Source organism: Pelobates fuscus, chromosome 8 (assembly GCF_036172605.1).
Source record: "Pelobates fuscus isolate aPelFus1 chromosome 8, aPelFus1.pri, whole genome shotgun sequence".
NCBI lineage: Eukaryota > Metazoa > Chordata > Amphibia > Anura > Pelobatidae > Pelobates > Pelobates fuscus.
Genome location: NC_086324.1, coordinates 47,570,267 through 47,594,458, shown reverse-complemented (window position 1 = coordinate 47,594,458; position 24,192 = coordinate 47,570,267). Strand labels below are relative to the sequence as shown.

Below are 24,192 nucleotides of genomic sequence, written 5' to 3'. Positions count from 1 at the left end.
GAGGGTTTTGGGAGCCCCTACCCCCCCTTGCTCCCACTGCATCCCCTACCCCCCCTTGCTCCCACTGCATCCCCTACCCCCCTTGCTCCCACTGTATCCCCTACCCCCTTGCTCCCACTGCATCCCCTACCCCCTGCTCCCACTGCATCCCATATCCCCCCTACCCCCCTTGCTCCCACTGCATCCCCTACCCCCCTTGCTCCCACTGCACCCCCTACTCCCCCTGCTCCCACTGCACCCCCTATCCCCCTGCTTCCACTGCATCCCCTATGCCCCCTGCTCCCACTGCATCCCCTACCCCCCTGCTCCCACTGCATCCCCTACCCCCCTTGCTCCCACTGCATCCCCTACCCCCTGCTCCCACTGCATATCCCCTACCCCCTGCTCCCACTGCATCCCCTACCCCCTGCTCCCACTGCATCCCCTACCCCCCTTGCTCCCACTGCATCCCCTACCCCCCTGCTCCCACTGCATCCCCTACCCCCTGCTCCCACTGCATCCCCTACCCCCTTCTCCCACTGCATCCCCTACCCCCCTGCTCCCACTGCACCCCCTACCCCCCTGCTCCCACTGCATCCCCTACCCCCCTGCTCCCACTGCATCCTCTACCCCCATGCTCCCACTGCATCCCCTTCCCCCCTGCTCCCACTGCATCCCCTACCCCCTGCTCCCACTGCATCCCCTACCCCCTGCTCCCACTGCATCCCCTACCCCCTGCTCCCACTGCATCCCCTATCCCCCTGCCCCCACTGCATCCCCTACCCCCCTGCTCCCACTGCATCCCCTACCCCCTGCACCCTCGGCACCCTCTGCAGTCCCTACCCCTTTGCACGCACAAACATAAAGGGACACTATTGTTACCAGAACAACTACAGCTTAATTTATATTATACAGCTTAATGTAGTTGTTCTGGTGAGTATAGTCTACCACTGCAGGGTTTTTGCTGCAAAGACTGCCTTTTTAGAGAAAATGCAGTGTTTACATTGCTGCCTAGGAACACCTAGGCGCTTCCTGTGTCAGTGTTGCAAAATGTGCAGCACTGACATTCAACATCTCCATGCTCTGCATGTCGACGCTGAATGCTTGTCATAGAGAAGCACATAAATATATGTGCGCAGAGGGCCCCCTGCTACCTGTACGACGAAGAGGGGGCCCAGCAGCAAACTCTGTCCTCCTTTCCAGCTGCTCTCTGTCTAACTTTCATGCACCCTGCGGCTGCCAGAGCGTTGCCACGGGTTACTATGGCAACGCTCCGCACAGCACAGAGGCCTGTCTCGTGAGATTTAGTCAGAGAGGAGCTGGAAAGGAAGACAATGTGTGCTGCTGGGCCCCCTCTTCAATGTACCGCGGCTGGCTCCCTCCACCATGCCACTGGATCAACAGGAAATGCGATCTCCCCCCTCCCTGGCACGGTAAGAACCAGGGAGGGGGGAATAAAATTGAAATATACACAAATAATAAAAAAAAATACTCCCCTCGCCCCTATTTTACACACACACTGAATCCTTACAAGCACACTCTGCATTACACACACACACACACACACACACACACTACATTCACTCAACACACTCTGCACTACACACACACTACATTCACTAAACACACTCTGCACTACACACACACTACATTCACTAAACACACTCTGCACTACACATACACTACATTCACTAAAACACTCTGCACTCACTACAAACACTACATTTACTAAACACACTCTGCACTACACACACACACACACTACATTCACTAAACACACTTTGAGCTACAGACACACACTACATTCACTATACACATTTTGCTCTACACACACACACACTACATTCACTATACACACGTTTCACTCACTACAAACACACTACATTCACTACAAACACACTACATCCACTACAAAAACACACACTCTGCATTCACTATACACACACCTGCATTCACTACACACACACTCTGCATCTAATGCATGCATACAAACATTACATACATTACACAAAACGTACAATCTGCATCCACTATATACACTGTATCCATGACACACATACTACATCCACTATACACACTGCATCCATGACACACATACTACATCCACTATACACACTGCATCCATGACACACATACCGCATCCACTATACACATTCTACATCCACTATACACACTGCATCCATGACACACATACTACATCCACTATACACACTGCATCCATGACACACATACCGCATCCACTATACACATTCTACATCCACTATACACACTGCATCCATGACACACATACCGCATCCACTATACACATTCTACATCCACTATACACACTGCATCCATGACACACATACCGCATCCACTATACACACACACACACTTCATCCTTGTGGGCGGACTCGGGGCTGGCCCCGGGGGCCCAGATCTTGAGCTGTGTCAGGGGCCCTAAAATGTCTGATGGCAGCCCTGTGTGTGTATATATATATATATATATATATATAAAACCATACACACACAAATATATGAGAAACACGATGCCTGTCTATGCTCATTTGCATGTCAAGCTGAAAACGGTGGAATAGTTTTGGGTGATTTCTCAAGTTTTTGTGGCCAAGAAGGTCTTCTCCAAGTCCAACTTGAGATATAAGGTGCATAATATGATGCATAGCAGTCGTTTTTCCACTTGCACTATGTGAATTTTTATCATGCTTAACCTCCCCACAATCTTTTTGGTACCTAACTATATATATATGACCAACATAGCATCATAACTTGCTGCTAAATGTGATATAGTAAGTGAAATTATGGTTACTTTAAAAAAAAAAAAAAAGTTAACTTTATGTAACTGTAGCAAACAATGACATTATACACTAAATTGTGAATTAAAAGGAATTAAAAGTGAATTTAAACATAATTTAGGTCATAATAGCAGAACCTAAAACTGCCAACTTGTAGTTTTTTTTCCATTTTAAGCTTTGCGGTCTAAAATGTGACATTCTCTTTAAATTAACTTTGAGTTCCCAACAAGACACACTTTAGGGAATAAACCTGTCTGTTTAATTTTTTTTTTTATTATTGTGTGCTCTGTAAAATAACTTGTTCATTTGTTCAATACATGGAAAGCAGTATATTTTAAAAGACTAGTTAGATCTAATGGTGGGATGTCTAATCCCTAATTGATTATAAATGTGGCTTCCCATTATTCATCATAAGGTTTTTTTCATAACTAATTTTCACTTCTTTCTACAGACAATTACTCTTCCCCTCCAGCTCTTCTGTGTGTCTATTTTTCCCCCCAGCTCCTCAGTGTGTCTCTTTGCCGCTGTCCCCAGCCTCTCTGTGTGTCTCTTTGTCACCCCTGAGCCCCTCTGTGTGTCTCTTTGTGCCCCCTCAGTTCATCCATGTGTCTCTTTCCCCTTAGTCCCTCTGTGTGTCTTTGTGCCACCTCCTGCCCTGTGCCCTTCTTTTGCCCCCACTTGGCTCTTTTTCTGTCCCCAATCCCATCCTTTGCCCTTCTTCAGTCCCCCCCCTCTTGTGCACTTCTTCTGTCCCACCTCCTCTCCTGTGCCCTTTTTCTCTCCACCCCCTCCCATGCCCACCTTCTGTCCCCTGTGCCCTTCTTTTGACCCCAGTCCTGTGCCCTTTTTTGTCCCCTCTCCTCTTGTACCCATCTTTGTCCCTTCCCTTGTGCCTGCTCAGCCTCGCCTCACTCCATGTAGCTCGGCCGAGCAGGCGGACCGTGGTAGAGGAGCTTCTGTTGTGTGCTCTCAGATAGCAATTCCTGTCAGACCGGGTAGGGGAAACAGAAGCTCCTCTACCACGGTCCGCCAGCTCGGCCAAGCTACATGGAGTGACTGGCAGGAGGGGAGCGCTCTGCAATGCACTCCCATTCCTGTCGGACAACTCTGCGTGAAACACTCAGACTGTGATGCCAGCACACTAATGTGTCACACCACACAGTTTGAAAAGCTGTAGCCTTCAGTATCCTACACTATTTAAAATGGAGCAATAGTCAACATTTCTTTATTAACCATTATCTATTTCGTCTTCTAACAACGAACACATACACAAAAAAATACCAGTCAAACAGATCTTCTCTATTCTTGCAAACTAGCCGTTTCTATTTAATATTGAAACTTACCATATGCTTCATTCTTCAATTAAAAAAATAAAAGTTTTTACCAGCAGCATATTAGCAAGGGGGGGGGGGGGGGGGATATTATTGTGTTGTTTTTTTAACGGTAGATTTCCTTTTAGTAAACCAGGACATCTGAGGCCCTGCGGAAGAATGGCACTATTGACCTATTCATTCACATCATACAATGTTTTACTTTTTGAAGCCTTTCATCCAGACTCAATTAAATGTTGTACTTGCAAATCACCTGGTGGCATATAGAACCATCTGCCCTTGTAACATACTATGGATTTTGAAAGAACTGCTTCACATATATTGTAATAAGATATGTTCACGTAGGTCCTTAACATGGTCTGGAGAACAAGAGGCTGAAAAAGGAAGCCTCATCTTCTAATTAAAAAAACACAATGTAATTAAATAGAACACTGTAATGACTGATGTGAATAATTAAGAAAGGGAAACCCGAATTCGAAGATGTTAATTTTGAAGAAAGCAAAGATACTTCCTGACATATAATACCTGACAATACCCAGTGTTAAGTCATAAGTGCATCTCTGGTCAGTTGTGTTGTTGGACTTACTATAGCTAGAATTGACATGTAAAAGTGTAAGCTATCACTTTAAAAAAGGTGTTAAAAGACACACTTTGAATTTTGTTAGTGTAAAATGTTTCATAAAATTGTAAAACAGAACCCACTCGAGGTCAGTGCAGTCTATACGTTAGAGTTTAACCCCTTAAGGACCCATGACATGTGTGACATGTCACGATTCCCTTTTATTCCAGAAGTTTGGTCCTTAAGGGGTTAAAGGACCACTACCCTAATCACCCTAAGCTATGAAATAGATATCAAAGTCTTCTAAAGTTGCAAATATGTGTTTATTATAATAATAAAGCTGCAGCTTTAAGAAGACTTTACTATTTATTTCATAGAGTTTAATGGTTTGCCAGTTTTTTTTCTTCTATATATATTTTTTTTCATTCTGCAACATTTGTTCTTTATAGCTGTAATAGCTTTTTATGAGAGAGCTTGTACCGCAACTGCGTGAACACACAGGCACAATTTATTTAATTCATAACAAACACAGATAAACCTACAGACAGGCTTATGGTGTATCCCAAGTAGTTTAGTCGCAGTTAGTGTTTGGAAGCCTTAGGGTTAAAGACGTTTAGGATCAGAGGGTATAGGATAGGATCAGAGGGTATCGCTGAAGGGGGACGAAGGGGTTAATCCCTTACCTTTTTTCCAGTGCCGGGCTCCCTCGGCGCTGGGACTCTCCTCCCTCTTCTGATGTCATCGGCTGAATGCGCATGCGTGGCAAGAGCCGCACGCGCATTCAGCCAGTCTTATAGGAAAGCATTCTCAATTTGCTTTGATTGTGTTTTATATTACTAACCTTTTTATTCCTATTTTACAGTTTACAAAGAGTCAGAGTATACATTAAATTACTTTTCCCAACTTTAACAAAAAGTGCCCAAAATACTTCTGTGATGTATTTTAAGTTAACGCCAAATTTGCTTTTGTAACTTCCACTTGTTCCTTACCTTTTTTAATTTGAAAGCATGATAAAATATGTAAATGAAATAAATGTCTAGTTCCTATTAATTTTCTTCAACTATTTGCAAAGTAGTTTTGGAATACAGTAATCAAAAGGCAAACAATTCATTAAGCAGAACATTTCATATCTGCTATGCATGGATCTAATTGACGATGAGGAAAATGAAAATGCTTTTTGTTAAACATAAGTTATACTTTAAAGGCTATGAATTATTATAGATTGACAATTACATGTCTTTTCCTTTTCTACCTGAGAATTTCCCTATAATAATGAATGTTTCGGTTCTTTCACATTATTTGATTGCTTGCATTTTATTTTAATAGCTATTTATAATTAAAACTGTGAGCGGCATTCGAAATACAGCAGCTTTCATTGTGTGAGACGCTGGCGACTGAAGATACGTTTCTGTTCCCAGAATAACCCAATCAATAGTTGGCCACGTACAATTTTACCAAGTTTCACCAGGGAATTCTCCAGTCACAAAGGATATTAAGTATTTCCTGTAACATAGCAACTTCGTGTTAAAATAATCAAGTATTTAATGCATTCCTTTCTTTCACACACATGCATGCACGCACGCACACACACATCATCTTCCGGAATGTTACCATAATAACTGCATACACAAACAGGCACAAAACTTTACAATTTAATTATTAAAACACAGTAATTTTATTCTATTTCATACAATATTTAGCTGCACATTTACAGGGAGTGCAGAATTATTAGGAAAATGAGTATTTTGACCACATCATCCTCTTTATGCATGTTGTCTTACTCCAAGCTGTATAGGCTCGAAAGCCTACTACCAATTAAGCATATTAGGTGATGTGCATCTCTGTAATGAGAAGGGGTGTGGTCTAATGACATCAACACCCTATATCAGGTGTGCATAATTATTAGGCAACTTCCTTTCCTTTGGCAAAATGGGTCAAAAGAAGGACTTGACAGGCTCAGAAAAGTCAAAAATAGGGAGATATCTTGCAGAGGGATGCAGCACTCTTAAAATTGCAAAGCTTCTGAAGCGTGATCATCGAACAATCAAGCGTTTCATTCAAAATAGTCAACAGGGTCGCAAGAAGCGTGTGGAGAAACCAAGGCGCAAAATAACTGCCCATGAACTGAGAAAAGTCAAGCGTGCAGCTGCCAAGATGCCACTTGCCACCAGTTTGGCCATATTTCAGAGCTACAACATCACTGGAGTGCCCAAAAGCACAAGGTGTGCAATACTCAGATACATGGCCAAGGTAAGAAAGGCTGAAAGACGACCACCACTGAACAAGACACACAAGCTGAAACGTCAAGACTGGGCCAAGAAATATCTCAAGACTGATTTTTCTAAGGTTTTATGGACTGATGAAATGAGAGTGAGTCTTGATGGGCCAGATGGATGGATTGGTAAAGGGCAGAGAGCTCCAGTCCGACTCAGAGGCCAGCAAGGTGGAGGTGGAGTACTGGTTTGGGCTGGTATCATCAAAGATGAGCTTGTGGGGCCTTTTCGGGTTGAGGATGGAGTCAAGCTCAACTCCCAGTCCTACTGCCAGTTTCTGGAAGACACCTTCTTCAAGCAGTGGTACAGGAAGAAGTCTGCATCCTTCAAGAAAAACATGATTTTCATGCAGGACAATGCTCCATCACACGCGTCCAAGTACTCCACAGCGTGGCTGGCAAGAAAGGGTATAAAAGAAGAAAATCTAATGACATGGCCTCCTTGTTCACCTGATCTGAACCCCATTGAGAACCTGTGGTCCATCATCAAATGTGAGATTTACAAGGAGGGAAAACAGTACACCTCTCTGAACAGTGTCTGGGAGGCTGTGGTTGCTGCTGCACGCAATGTTGATGGTGAACAGATCAAAACACTGACAGAATCCATGGATGGCAGGCTTTTGAGTGTCCTTGCAAAGAAAGGTGGCTATATTGGTCACTGATTTGTTTTTGTTATGTTTTTGAATGTCAGAAATGTATATTTGTGAATGATGAGATGTTATATTGGTTTCACTGGTAAAAATAAATAATTGAAATGGGTATATATTTGTTTTTTGTTAATTTGCCTAATAATTCTGCACAGTAATAGTCACCTGCACACACAGATATCCCCCTAAAATAGCTATAACTAAAAACAAACTAAAAACTACTTCCAAAAATATTCAGCTTTGATATTACATGCCCGGTGCCGGGCATGTATCATTCGATTGCTCATGTCGTTCTGTGCTTGTACCCGGGCACCGCTTGCCGCTGTCGCTTTTGGTTCGCTACGTAGCAGCGCTTGTTTGCCAGTCATTGCAGGAGATCCTAGAATGTGCGACCGGCCATTTTGGCTGGCAGGCCCTGCCCCCCATGTATTTTGTTTTTGTGTGTGTGTGCATGCGTGTGTGCGTGCGTGTGTGTGGAGTATGATATGGGCTGTGTTCTGTGAGAGTGGAGCAGCTTTGTATTTTCTTCTTTTTTTTTTTTTATTCCACTCTGCTTCTTACCTCTGAGGGGGACACTATATTACCTTGTCGTCCAGGGGTACTCTAGCGGCTCTGAGGCACTGTGTATATGTGTAAGGGATGCATGGAGTTTGTTTGTATGTATGTTTATAATGGAAACAGTGTGTAGAGAACGCATGCAGTATGTGTATATAGTGAATGTAGTGTTTACGTAAGAGGTGCATGCAATGCATGTATATGTAGTGGATGCAGTGGATGTGTGTTTAAGGTATACATGTAGTGTGTGTAAAGAATAGTATTGTGTGTTTGTGTGTGTAAAGGATACATGCAGTGCGTGTGTTCGTGTGTGTAAAGGATACATGCAGTGCGTGTGTTCGTAAGGGATACATTCAGTGTGTGTGTGTGTAAGGGATGCACTCTGTGTTTCTGTGTGTGAGTTTGTGGAGGGTGAGAGGAGAGCATGATTTTTATTGCGCTCAAACTCCCATTACTCCTGGGCGGCAGCAATAACTATAGTACACATCAGCCAAAATACATATAGTAAAAACCAAAGAAAAAAAGGTTACCTGTGCTCTTTCCACATCCCTATTTATTTTTAAACAAATTGAGGTTTTTAGTTACCTCCAATGGCCATGAGAGGGTATGCCCACCTGCTACGTCAAGGCAGACCTCTTAGGTGGGTTCTAACGCTAACCATTCGCCTTGCTTCCTTGAGCTTCTGGCAAAAATATCTCTAATGAGACAGAAAGGGGTATTTTTTTATATACATCCCTACATGCTTATTAACCCTTAATAGGGAACACATGGGATGGGCAGCAGCATTGCAAGCTAGCTGTGTGATACAAAAGTGAATACAAATACAAAGAAACTAGTCCTGCACTATAGTCATTGCTGCCGCCCAGGAGTAATGGGAGTTTGAGCGCAGGACTAGTTTATTTGTATTTGTATTCACTTTGTATCACACAGCTAAGTTGCAATGTTGCTGCCCATCCCATGTGTTCCCTATTAAGGTTTAATAAGCATGTAGGGATGTATATAAAAAAATACCCCTTTCTGTCTCATTAGAGATATTTTTGCCAGAAGCTCAAGGAAGCAAGGGAATGGTTAGTGTTAAGACCCACCTAAGAGGTCTGCCTTGACGTGGCAGGTGAGCATACCCTCTCATGGCCATTGGAGGTAACTAAAAACCACCATTTGTTTAACCCCTTAAGGACCAAACTTCTGGAATAAAAGGGAATCATGACATGTCACACATGTCATGTGTCCTTAAGGGGTTAAAAATACATAGAATGTGGAAAGAGCGCAGGTAACCTTTTTTTTTCTTTGTTTTTTACTATATGTATTGGGAGGTTGAGCGCAGGACTAGTTTCTTTGTATTTATATTCACTTTTGTATCACACAGCTAGGTTTCAATGCTGCTGCCCATCCCATGTGTTCCCTATTAAGGGTTAATAAGTATGTAAGGATGTATATTAAAAAAATACCCCTTTCTGTCTCATTAGAGATCTTTTTGCCAGAAGCTCAAGGAAGTAAGGCGAATGGTTAGCGTTAGGACTAGAGATGTCCCGAACGGTTCGCTGGCGAATAGTTCCTGGTGAACATAGCTTGTTCGCGTTCGCCCCTGGATGGTCCGCCCCCTATTCGTCATCATTGAGTAAACTTTGACCCTATACCTCACAGTCAGCAGACACATTCCAGCCAATCAGCAGCAGACCCTCCCTCCCAGACCCTCCCACCTCCTGGACAGCATCCGTTTTAGATTTATTCGAAGGCTGCATTCTTTTTTTTTTTTTTAGACGGAAGTGTGTTAGCAGTACATTGTTGTGAAAGATGGCTGTCATGTTTAGGGTGTAGCTTGCACGTTATCAACTGTGTATTTATATCAGCAGCTCCACCACTAGTTATAAATCAAGTGTGAGTCGCCCCATGAGATGATACTAGTGAATAACATAATACATGAAGGTAAAGGCATGGTTAAGGTAAAGGCATGTAAGGAACTACGACAATAAACTCTTTAGGAGGTGAAATAATGACATGTTTAAATGCTTGCTACTTTACGATTAGTTAATGTGCAGAGAGCAGTTCATGTGATCAAAGGCATGGTGTGGAGGATCGGCTATAGTGGGACATGCTTGGCAGGCTGCTGTTTACTGCTTGTGCTCATCCGATCCCTTCTGGGCGCCAGGGGCAGACCCTGGGAGTCCCTGATACCTGGAACAACAAAGGCAAGGCTGAGTGCCGGGTTCGTGGCTTGAGGTGGTGGAAGCTTGATAATCGGGTGGTCGGATCTGTCCCGGTGGTGCTTCACGTCCGGTGTGGGATTGTGGTGGCTTAAGGTGGAGGCGAGTGCTTGACGTGGGGCAGGCTCTGCATTTCTGTTTGTGCCTCCGGTCCCGTCTTCAACGCCTTTTGTGTTGGTGGATTTTAATGGGGACTGCTTCGCTTAGCTGTGGTGGAGCTTGTTGGGGCTGTGATGGAGCTTGTTGGGGCTTCCTGCTTGTTATTTGCTTCCAAAATTGATTAAAGAGTCTGTCCAGCTTAGACTCAATATCCTGCCATGCTTTGCTGGTACCAGGAGGACACGCGGCTGCCGCCATATTGGGAGAGTCGCTGATGAGTATGTCGGCCTGGGCGGCTGTGCTCTGTGCGTCCATTAGCTCCAGACAGCCTCTCAGGGGTGGACCGGGATAACCCCCACCGGTCCGAGGGGGGGGGGTAACGGAGCTCCTGCCGGGAAGTAGCTGCTCCTGGGCATGCCAGGATCGGGAGATCGGCCACCTCTCCCGCCTGGTGAGCACCAGGCCACACTTGCCACGCGGAGGTAAGTAAGACTCTGTCGAGTTGCTGACCGCTATTAAGCATGTCGGGTCGGTCAGGTAGAAGCAACATTGCTGGGTCATCCCCTTCTTGGGTGAAATTCGCTTGTTGATAGCTGCTTAAAGTGAGATATTGAGGGAGCTCACACAAAGTGCGTCTTTCCTCCATGACAGCTAGGCCCCGCCCCCCGGAAGCTGCATTCTTAGTGAGAGGAGGGACAGTGTAGCTGCTGCTGATTTAATAGGGAAATCGATAGCTAGGCTAGTGTATTCAGTGTCCACTACAGTCCTGAAGGACTCATCTGATCTCTGCTGTAAGGACAGCACCCCAAAAAGCCCTTTTTAGGGCTAGAACATCAGTCTGCTTTTTTTTTTCCCTGTGTAATCTAATTGCAGTTGCCTGCCTGCCAGCGTGTGTGTCAGGCTCACAGCGTATACTGTGCCCACTTGCCCAGTGCCAACACTCATATCTGGTGTCACAATAGCTTGCATTTAAAAAAAACAAAAAACGTTTTGGACTGTAATATAATAGCAGTCAGTTTCCTTCACACGTGTGCATTTCAGGGCCTGCCAGGGCACAGTGTCACACCAGTGCAACTCATATCTGGTGTAACAGTAGTGTACATTAAAAAAAAAATACAGGGGGCTTGTTGTCACCTTTCGGGGACCCTTGGTGTTGTACGTGGCTGGGTGGAGGAAGAGACCTTTAATGACATCAGTGAGGACAAGGAACTGGACATGGCTAGCTTGGTATCCAACCTTGTGCAAATGGGGAATTTGCGGTTGTGCAAATGGACTGTTTGCGGTTGTTTGCGGTGCGTTAAACGGGGAGTTTGGTCTGTCACTGTGAAGCGGGCATAACCCTTACACTACCTGATCGATACAACATCATACCTGATGTTTTAAAGCACGTTATTCCAAACAATTTAGGAATGTTAGGTAATTTATGCCATTTATGGATTAAAACCAGACTCTGCATCAACTATGTAATTTTCCATTGGAGTTTTGCCATGGATCCCCCTCCGGCATGTCACAGTCCAGGTGTTGGTCCCCTTGAAACAACTTTTCCATCACTATTGTGGCCAGAAAGAGTCCCTGTGGGTTTTAAAATTCGCCTGCCTATTGAAGTCTATGGCGGTTCGCCCAGTTCGCTAACATTTGCGGGCGTTCGCCATTCGCGAACGGAAAATTTTATGTTCGTGACATCTCTAGTTAGGACCCACCTAAGAGGTCTGCCTTGACATGGCAGGTGGGCATACCCTCTCATGGCCATTAGAGGTAACTAAAAACCTCAATTTGTTTAAAAATACATAGGGATGTGGAAAGAGCGCAGGTAACCTTTTTTTCTTTGGTTTTGACTATATGTATTTTGGCTGATGTGTACAGTAGTCATTGCTGCCGCCCAGGAGTAATGGGAGTTTGAGTGCAGGACTAGTTTCTTTGTATTTATATAAATGTGTGTGGTGTGTGTGGCGGGACTGCTACCTGCTAGTGAATTGCTGTGTGACAGTCCCCATGTTTTCCCCTATATTGTGTGTATTCTCATGTTTTACCTACTCCCTGTTCGGGAGTCCCCATACGAACGAGTTCTGTTCACCTCCCAAATGGGAACCACCTCGATACCCCAATAAGAATGTTTGTTTGGAACGTTTACACCTCATTAGAATGTTCGCATCTAGTTAACGAGGTGTGAAAACCACAAACTGCAAGGGAAGCCTCGGCGCATGCCGACCTTGGTTGGCGGCCAGTTCGTTAGACCAACGTCATCCAGGGGGAGCATTCGCGGATTGCTTCCCACCCTGTTCGGTTCCCGAATGGGGATCTCCCCAGTGCCCCTTGGAGTGTTCACAGCAATCAATTAGAACGGGTCACTTCCTTCCTTACTAGTGGGGGCAACCAGCCGGATTACCACGGGCTCGCTACAGTGTGCATGGTTGTTTCTTTTGAAATATATACATGTGGAAGTGTCTTTATTTAGCCATATGTTGAGTGTGGATCTGTGTATACACACATGTAATAACTCTCCCCCAGTACCTACCCTGGGGTAGTACTCTACAACTGTAAAGCATGGTGGTTTGAAGTACACATTCTGTCTCCTTGCCTGGCATGAATGCCTGCCTGGGCTCTACCCTCTCAATGTAGTGAGTCACGCTGCAGCCTCTCCTTTCCTGCGCAGCCTCTCTCTGCATCAGGATTCTGCAGGGCTGTGTAGCCAAAAATCCTTTCACAGGCGCTGCTTTTAACCAACATTGCTTCTTGTGAATATCTTAACCTGCACCTTTTACCTCTTACACTTTTTGTCAGGCCTCAAACATACACATTGACTTGCATATATACATAGACATAGACATGCAATCATACATGTACTCACATACAAACAGAGACAAGCACATACATACACCGTGACTTATTTATGCAGAGATCCTGTTCTTAAAAGTCATTAATTTACCCTCAATGTCAGATTGAAATTAAATGTATATTGGAATTTTTCCAACATAAAACATGATTTGCATAAGTAACATTTTTTTGATTAAAAATTCTCTAATTTCCTATGTGACAGATCTACTTCAAGGGATAAAAAAGCAAACAAAAAAACAGCCTTGATACTAAATATAATGTTTCTTTTTTTTTACCAGGCAGCACATGTCACACCACCACACTTCCAGCTCTAGTCCGGACTCCGAGCTTAGTGATGCAACCTTCTTTGGATATCAAGCCATTTGTGTCATTTCCAATGGACAGCAGTCCTGCTGTTGGTCTCTTCCCAAATTTTAACACAGTAAGTAGATATATTGTGCTATCCTCTTTCTGCTTTTTAATTACTACTAAAAATATTTTCAGGGCTCAAAATGTCCATTCACCAAAAGTCTTTAGAGAATGAGAATTTAGACATTGTAAGGGTATGGACTTATAAGGCCTGTCTTGTAGAGTATGACTTGAAATTTTAAACCCTGATATATCGGCTACAACAAAACCCCTCCTAATATTGGCCTTGATTTAATATTGTTGGATACGCTTTTCAAATGATTTTATATTGTAAAAAATTTTAGATTCTTTGATATATTTTGTTATATATGATGTACTTTTTGATCTTTTGATTTTTGATTTTTTTTTATTATTTTTAAAAGTATATCCAAAAATATTAAACCAATGAAAACATTTATAGTAAATTGAGGCCATTGTTAAGTGAAGAATTTGGGATAGGGGAAGGAATGTAGTCTGTCCATGCCATTGATAAAATTCCTTGCTTTGGCCTTCTGAAGCTATTTTTGGGAAAAGGTATCTGTTGTACTCGAGAACTGTACTCAAGATAAATAAATGGAGAGTCAGGTATACCAAATTTGACCTATCCCACTACATCCAAGACATTTGGAATTTATGAATTTATGTTAAAAATGGTTTCTTTCTTTCCCTAAATTATGAACCAAATGAATCACACCCGAATCAATGAACATGTTTGATTTCGCACAATAAAAAGGGATGAAGGAGGACAGCCACTAAATGTTGATTTTATTCACAGATCAAGTCACCAATAGAGGGAAAAAAGGAGGAGCAGTTTATATTGGATTTTATTTATATATTATATATTTTTATATATATATATATATATATATATATATATATATATATATATATATTGTTTTTTTACTGCTCCTCTTGCTTTTTCCTCTATTGGTTACTTTTCTCACTTGATCTGTGAACCAAATGGTGGAAAAAAAAATCAGTGTTCTCCAAACTATATTTATATATTTATTGAAGTGGTCTGGGTGCTGTGTCCTTGTCCCCTTAGTATGATTACACTGCAGGACTAAGACTGCCTCTAATGGCTGTCAATCAGACAGTCACTAGAGGCACTTCCACTTCCTGGTGGTTAAGTGACTTTTGGTCACCTAATTGACGCTGGATGTCCTCACTCTTTGCATGAGGATATCCCTGGTTAGTTAAATCCCCATAGGAAAGCACTGAAGCAATGTGTTCCTATGGGGAGAGCCATGCACTTGGAGGAGGAGGCGGAATGCAACCCAGCGCATATGGAGATTGATGCTGAAATCGTGTTAAAGGTTTTTTTTTTTTAACCCTCTCTATGCCGGGGGAATGGCCGAGAGGGAGGGGGGACTTAAGGAAACTATAGTGTCAGGAATACAACTTTGTGTTCCTTGTACTATATAATCCCTTTAAAAATAATGCAAACGCAATAACTAAGTTGCAATGCAGTCATTCAGTTGTAAGAACAGTCAATAATAAAAAATAAAACATTACATTGTCACTCAAAGCAACATAATCCTTTAAGTGAGCTGTTCTGTTGCCTAGAGCGCCCTGGAACCAACCCCCAGTTTAACGACAAAACATTTAGTAATGACTTGACATAATCTTTGGTCTTACCGTGGCTCAGAGACTGCCCCTCCTCAGTCAAATTGATCATACAGAATTCACACTTTCACACTTTACACCAGTGGTAGTCAACCTTTTTCTAACTACCGCCCACTAATGCATCTTTTTGGTTGAAAAAATTTCCTTACCGCCCACCAGTTTTCGCGCAAGTGCGGAATATTTTTTTCGAAAGGAGGGTGTTTTAAAAAAAATAAATGTACGTACATTTATCTTTTTATTTGCAATTAATGCATGTTTATAATGTTTTTAACTTTATAAAAAGTTTAATGAGAAAACAATAAAGTAAATTGAAATTACCTTTACTAGTGATTAATGAGATCCTTGAGGTTGTAAGGAACAAACAAAGGTCTCCTCTTTCGGTGATATTCAGACGACTTCTCTGTTTGCGCATAATATGATTTCTCATCTGTGCGTCAGCTCCCCTCTTCTCCCTCCTCAATTCCCCTCCCCACCTTTTTTTCCCCCCCTTTTTTAACCTTCCTTATAGCAATGCCCAGTAGGAAGGCTGAGCTAGGTATCCCACTATAACAGACTGGCACACATACATACAGACATACAGACACACATACAGACATACAGACAGACAGGCACACACACACACACAAAGACATACATACAAAGACACATACACATACAGACAGACACAAGAAACAGACACACATACATACACACATATATACAGACAGACACACACACGACACATACACACACACAAGACATACATACAAAGACACACACACACACACAAGACATACATACAAAGACACACACACACAAGACATACATACAAAGACACACACACACAAGATATACATACAAAGACACACACACACACACACAAGACATACATACAAAGACACACACACACACACACAAAACATACATACAAACACACACACACACACAAAACATGCATACAAAGACACACACACGACATACATACAAAGACAAGACACACATATATACAGACATACACACAGACACAAACAAGACATACATACAAAGACAAGACACATGTATACAGACATACACACACACAAGACACATACATAAGACACACATACAAACACACACACAAGACATACATACAAACACAAGACACATGTATACAGACATACACACAAGACACATACATAAGACACACATACAGACACACACACACAAGACATACATACAAACACAAGACACATGTATACAGACATACACACAAGACACATACATAAGACACACACAAGACATACATACAAAGACAAGACACACATATATACAGACATACACACACACACAAGACATACATACAAAGACAAGACACATGTATACAGACATACACACACAAGACATACATACAAAGACACATACACAAACAAACACACATTATATTTAAGTCACCCTCCTGTTTCCTACCTTTAAGGTGCAGGAGGGTGACTTTCCCTGGGGTCCAGTGGTGGCTCAGGTGCATGGGAGTCAGAGTTCCCACTCTGACTCCCTCCTCCTCCTTCCTCCCGCGCGGCTCTCTGTATGCTGGGAGGAGTGACCGGGGAATCACTTCCTCCCAGCAGATTTGATGTCATCACAAGGGGCCCGGTCGCGCTGTTAAAGCGCCCAGCGCTGACCGGGCCCCCTCACAATCCACATCCATCGGGTGGCCCTGACAGCATGGGCCACCCGATGGACCCCTCCATATGCGGCCCCGGCGGTTTGCCGCCGGGGCCGCAAGTGGTGATGGCGGTACCCAGTCACAGTGGTACCGCCGGCTCGCGCCCGCCCGCCTGCCCAATTTATAAAAAAAAAATTGAAAATCCCTACCGCCCACCTGGAATCCTGAAACGCCCACTAGTGGGCGGTAGGGACAAGGTTGACGACCCATGCTTTACACTATCAATTTCTAACCCACCTCCAGCACTGTCAGTCATCCAGGTTAGATGGTCTCCTGACGTTCAAAAGTGCCCTTTCCTTATGAATAAATTTACAAATCGACTTTCGATCAGACGCAGCACCAAGTTGACAGGAAAATCAACACAGAAAGCTGATTTTGTTGCTTTCCACAAAAACACCTCACCATTTTTTTTACACAAACTAGTTTTGTATATTGAGAATTAAGGACAATATATTCTATTGTTCCAAAGCTATAAATGCTTGAACATGAAGAAAGCCATATGTCAGCTAGGAAACGGTCTCTGAATACAGAATAGACTTAAAAAGCAAATAGCTTTTTGGGTTTCATTTTACCTTACGTTGGTTTGTATATTTAAATCAAAATGTCCTGAAGTCTGAATAAAGTACTTTTACATAAAACCGAATGGTCAATTACGGCAACATTTTAGTTACCAAGAAAATTTGAGATCAGCCAACCTGTCACAAATTACTCTTTGCTCTTAAGCTCCTTATCTTGACATATGTTAGTGTATGACTTTTAGCATCTGCAAATTACCCTGCTACTACAATTATTGAATGAATCATATACTTTATGGACTGTATTTATAGAGGTTTGTTAGGAATAAAAATAGAAATAATTTCTATTCACACCATTTTATTTAAAGTGCAACTCTCTCTTTAGTACATTGGAGGAGATTTATAAAACTGTTCTGTTCTAAGAAGTGGTCTAAAGTGTTCAAGTGGAGCAGTCACCATGGAAACCAGTGGAACCGGCAGGCACATTCTATTGGTGATTCTTCCCCCTTTACAATTGGTTGCACCCAGCTTTTAGAACTCAGAACTCTTTGCTAAATCTACCCCATTATGTTGAATTGACACAAAGGTATATATTTGTATACCTAATTTGCAAGTACGGATAGATGCATTGCAACAACTGGTTCGGAAAAAATTAGGTACTGGTGCCAGCATTCACTAAGCCAGGGGTAGGCAACCTTCGGCACTCCAGATGTTGTGGACTACATCTCCCATAATGCTTTTACACCCATAATGCTGGCAACGCATCATGGGAGGTGTAGTCCAAAACATCTGGAGTGCCGAAGGTTGCCTGTGCCTGCACTAAGCCTTTCACAACCACTGCCGCTAATACATGGGATAGTCTTATTTTTAGAAATTTGTGACAAATTTATACAAAGAAACAAGCTTGCATTCACACCCTGTCACAAACAATTCTTGAAGCTGCTGCTGAACTAGACATCTATTTTGGTGCCTGGCTTATCTCGGAAGCATTTACAGAGAGGCTGGATTCACTCTTATTTTGCCGTTAACAAAGAAGCACAGTTACAGTAACAGCATCTGGAGAAAAGTTGGAAATATGACGGGAGCAGAAGGTTAGGATGCCTCTAAATACTGGCTGAAATGCTGTCCTACAATTCAATGTCATAGACAGACCTTGTGAATTTTCCATTGGGGAGGAGGCTTAGAGAATATTCTCACTCCCCTCACTGAGTGGGCAGTGGGATTAGGAGTAACGGTATACAGCAGAGTGTTGAGTTCCATTACGTTTAATTTTACTTATCCCCTCTTCCCAGTCAATAGCTCCCATGGATAACTGTTACAGAAAACATCTGGGGTTTAAATGTTTGAAAGCATTCTAGAGATAATATAAAAAGGGGGAATGGAAGATAAACTAATTAGCACTATCTGATATTCACATGTAATATATTCAATTTGTCTTAGTAGATCAAAATGTCCATTTCAGCAAAATGTAGACCACAATATTGATACATAGCACATTTTACAAGTCATGTATCTCCCAAGTCCCAAGTCTTAGGTTTGAAGTACCTACACTGTAAATTGCAATCAGGAATGAATCGATGAATCGGGAATGAATAATAAAAAAAAAAAAAAAATAGGTGTGTTTGATTCTGTAACAGCTGGTACCCCTATTTACCACTATAAAAGTCTTAAAGCATCAAATTTAGCAGGGCTGACCATACAGATATCTTTAACCATAATGTTATATAGTTGATAAGAGTTTCTGTATTTAAAATATATAAATAACTGGGGGCGTGGCCTGGATGCAGAGCCGAGCGGGTGCAGGACAGAGCTGCTCCCGCTCTAAACGACAAATCTGTCCGGAAAAACGCCGAAAATCAATCTCAAAACCCGACAAATGGGCCACCTACAGAAGGCTGCTGATAAGGGCTACACATTGGTACCACACATCAGGTACCGATCGCAGAACACCCGACAAAGCGACCCGAGGCCTACAAGCATGGCCGGCTTGGAGGAGGCGGCCGCTCCTCCGTCGCCAGCGACGGCTTCCAGATGGAGACTAATCCCACGTTCCCCCCCTATGGACCGGTGGGGGTTATCCCGGTCCCAGCTCACCCTTACCTGCTGCCAAACGACGACGGGGCAACCCGAAAACGACAGCCACTCTGTGCAGCTGCTGCCAAGATGGCGGACTCCACACGGACCCCCACCACATGGGACCTAATGGAGCCGCTGGAGGTCCGCATCGACAAGCTATTCACAGCCTTCTGGGCGAGGCTTGAGAGCAGACCACGAAACGTGCAACCACCGCCCGGCCCACCGCACTCTCCCCACCATGCACCAAGCCTGTTCTGCCGGACAGCTCCCGAGTCACACACCGACAAGCGGCAGAGAAGACGGGTGAAGCCAAACACGCACTCCAAACCACCTCACCACGGCGGCGGAGTCTCTACCAGGCCCAAAGATGTGCCTCAAAGCCCAAAGCTCGACCAATGACAGAGACGCGGTCCTGAAAGCCGCCCACGATGCCTTCCCAGGCTGAAGACCACATGGAGTCAAACTCCAAAACACCGACCACACCGTCGGAGGCTCACCCGCCGCTGGCGGCGGCAGAACACCAGAGCCCCACATGACGCCCGCAGAAGGGATGACCCGGCCTCCTCGAGTAACCGTGTCAGTGGACCACAGGTGAGGGCCTTCACAGAGGCCTGGGGCAGGCAGTCGGCTGCCATCGGTCCGCACCGAGCCGCACCCCTATGGATCTAGCAAGCTGCTGGAGACATCTTTCCGACTCCTCAGACGTGCGCGGCTGCACCACCCAGCAGCGGTATAGGCTGAACTAACCTCTAGCAGACAGTCTTACTACCATATTTGGCTATGGACTATTGGGACATTACCTGCTCGGCTACACGACCTCTTTTTGCTGGACTTCTGTTTGTAACTTAACCTCCAAGTTGAATGTTAATTCCCATGTTTAAATATGTCATACATACAAATACAACGGCTAGGCCACGCATACTGTCGTACACACTCACACGCATAGATGAGATTAGGGGATTGCAATATACCTGCTTGTCTCCCTAAACTGTATTTGAGAGTAAGCCCCAACACGAAGATCTACCACCAACATACACGGTACATGTACCTTTCATGATGTTGCTAACTACTGTCTTCCACCAAACCTTACACACGCCAAGCGATCTAGATGCAACAATTAAGGTTTGGAGCTATTGCATACACAAGATGTCCTGCTGATTGTAACTAACCATAATGAACATACTCTATGTGTACCTCAATAACTTAAAGCCTACCTATAGATCCCACGGCCATGCTACCGCAGGTCCAACGAGGTCCTCATAGTCACTAATCTTATACCTGCATCTATCTTGACTCATATGTCGCCTTACGCAGCTATTTAGATTAAGCAACTTACTCGAACATACAATAAAGCTGTCCAGCATGGGGGAAAAGGTTAAGCTATTGTATCCGCCCTATCTAACTACGCTAGCAGATTATGTTCCGTAAGCAATGATCACTAGCATGTTCTTTTTAATATGTATTTCGTTCTCCAAGCTTGTATAAACCTGTTTACACGACGTTCTAAAAAACAAAAAATATGGCAGTCTTTCATGGAGGTGTCTTGCCCACCACCTTGCTACCGCAAACTTGTGTTACCCTGCAATGCCTCCTTTTTTCTCTTCTGTACCCCATAATGCATATGCCATAATAAAAGAAAGATTTACAAAAAAAAATATATATATATATAAATAATTGAGAATACAATAAAAAAATAGGGATTGTTTTCAAAGCAATAACATTTTCTCTTTTTAAATAATTATTGAATATAAATAATGATATATAAAAACTTAATAATACGTTATAATATTATACAGCAGAGTTTACAAGATTAAAGTATGTGCTTGCGATATGAGTAAAATAGTAAAACATACCCTCTTGTTCATAAACAAGTCAACCTCTCAGTCTTGTAAAATGCAGCAGCATATCTGCTTCCAAATTCCAACTAGGCATATTTCGTAATCAATTGTAAATGTATTTATTTATGTAAAGAATAACATTAATAGATTGCCTTTATGCATCGTTTTGATACAATGTATACCGTATATACTCGAGTATAAGTTGACCCGAATATAAGTCGAGACCCCTAATTTTACCCCAAAAAACTTGGAAAACTTATTGACTCGAGTATAAGACTAGGGTGGGAAATACAGCAGCTACTGGTAAATTTCTAAATATAATTAGATCCCCAAAAAATTATATTAATTGAATATTTATTTACAGTGTGTGTATATAATGAATGCAGTGTGTGTGTATGAGTGCAGTCAGTGTGTGTGTATGAATGCAGTGTGTGTGTATGAATGCAGTGTGTGAGTGCAGTGTGTGTGTGTGTGTGTGAGTGCAGTGTGTGTGTGTGAATGCAGTGTGTGTGTGTATGAATGCAGTGTGTGTGTATAAATGCAGTGTGTGTGTATGAGTGCAGTGTGTGTGTATGAGTGCAGTGTGTGTGTGTATGAATGCAGTGTGTGTGTATTAGTGCAGTGTGTGTGTGTATGAATGCAGTGTGTGTGTGTGTGATGCACAGTGTGTTTGTGTATGTGATGCAGAGCCTTGGTGGGGGGTGGGCATTTTTATTATTTTTTTGTCCATAACATTATTATTATTATTTTAATATTTTTTTATATTATTATTATTTTAATATATATTTTTTTAATTATTATTTAAATTTGTATGTTATTTTGTATTCATCCCCCCTCCCTGCTTGTTAGCTGGCCAGGGAGGGGGGCTCTCACTCCCTGGTGGTCCAGTGGTGTGCACTGTAGGAGGGGGCTGGCAGAGAGCGTTTACTTACCTTTCCTGCAGCTCCTGGCAGCTCCCTTCTCTCACCTCCGGTCTGGTCAGCTCCCTCTGCAAGTCTCGCGGTGTGAGTGCCGTGCGGAGCTCTGACCCCGCGTCTCTCGCAAGACTTGCAGTGGGGAGCTGACCGGAACGGAGGAGAGAGAAAAGGGAGCTGACAGGAGCTGCAGGAAAGGTAAGTAAGAGCTCTCTGCCAGCCCCCAAAAGCCCCTTGTCTGTATTATGGCAATGTAAGTTGCCATAATACAGACACTCACTCGAGTATATACGGTATATGCATTCAGAATTAGTATTATTGAATGAGACAGCTACAGTGAATTTTGCTATTAAGTAGAAACATATGACATGCATTCGTGTCTGCTTTATTAGGTAGCTTTTTCTAAGTCACAAATCATTATAGCACCTGTTTTATCACACTTTGTTTTATATCACACCTGTCTTATCACACCGGTAACTCTGGATTGAGTATGTAGTTGCTCCTGCAACTTTTTCTATCTTTTGTGCTTCATTAAGTTCAGTCGGGGGTCTTGTTCATCATTATGGAAATTATGTTCGACTAGAATGATTTGCAAATCTGTATCACTATAGGCACTCAGACCACTTCAGCTAAATTAAGTGGTCTGGGTGCAATGTCCCTTTTGCACTTAGTGCTGCATGTTTACATTGCAGCTCTAAGTCTGCCTCCAGTCTACCAGACAACCACTAGAGGGCTTCCTGGATTGAAACTAACCTTTGGTCCGGTGTCTGACGCTGGACATCCTCACGCTCTGCATGAGGACATCCAGCGTCAGATTTTTCCCCATCGGAAAGCATGCTCATTAGAGCCCACTCGCCGTGGGCATCTTTCAAGATGTAAACAAAAGACATTACAAAATTCCGCCAAGAACAAATCTTTTTTGAGAAACCATCTATTCGGCAAGGTTCTTTTATCAAAATGTCATTGAAGGTCTCATGTATAATAATGAAAATTAGTTGCTTTCTTCTCAGAGACATCCCTTGATAATAAAGATTGGACTTTACATCGATCCTCTAGAGAATAGGTCCTGGTTTCTTGATTCATTATGGTACGGCCCACTGACCTATGTTCCTTAAAGTCTAAAATACAGAACTGCTGTCACTGAATGTTTCTCCTTATCAAATCTCCGTAGGCTGAAGAAATACTACTTCTGACTGTCGTTCATGACAAGACTTTAGCAAGGGAAATTATAGAAGAAAATGTTTCAGACTTATTTTGACTTCCAAACTTATTATTTGTTTGAATAAGTCTCTTGTTATTTAACATACTATCCGTTTCAGTATTAGCTTCTTTATAGTCATCAATATAAAACTCCAGACTTTGAAGTTACATATTGCCCACACTTTGGGAATTTGACATACTATAGATAATCCAGTTATATGAATGGAATTGCTGAATGCCTATATATATGAGCCAAAATGGTCCAGAATAACTGCCCATCATAGTACCAAAGTAGTAGCATCTATGCTGTAGGCACTCAAACACTTTGTCTGTTTCAAGAAGTTATAGCGTCTGCAGTCCCCTGAGTTTCCTTTCCGTGTTAAACTTTTTGTAATGGTTAATACTGAACGAGATTACCCAGAAGCCTCAAGGTAATGAGGAAGCATCAACCTGAGCAGCAATGGGCATTGGTGAATGGCTGGGAGTGTCTGCTGTGTATACTGTGTATCGAGCTGCCTTGTAAGAAGTGGTATGGCTAAGGACAACTGTAATCTCTTCCTCAGCTAAACACTGATTGGGACTGGTCTGTGGTTGGCCAAGGACGCTTATTTATGGATAAACAGTGCTAAAATGGAGGGACAGTGCCAGGGGACCCCAGGCACCATAACCAATTAAAATAGATTAA

The 24,192-nt window shown here is 43.0% G+C and overlaps 1 protein-coding gene across 3 annotated transcripts in view; it reads left to right on the top strand.

Annotated features, from left to right (window-relative positions):
* ZNF385B (zinc finger protein 385B) overlaps window positions 1–24,192 on the top strand; it is a 501,964-nt gene that overhangs the window by 305,250 nt on the left and 172,522 nt on the right. For all 3 annotated transcript variants that reach the window (XM_063429791.1, XM_063429792.1, XM_063429793.1), the window contains one exon: window positions 13,552–13,694. In XM_063429791.1, coding sequence (XP_063285861.1) covers window positions 13,552–13,694 — 143 coding nt within the window. The remainder of the gene's footprint in view (window positions 1–13,551; window positions 13,695–24,192) is intronic.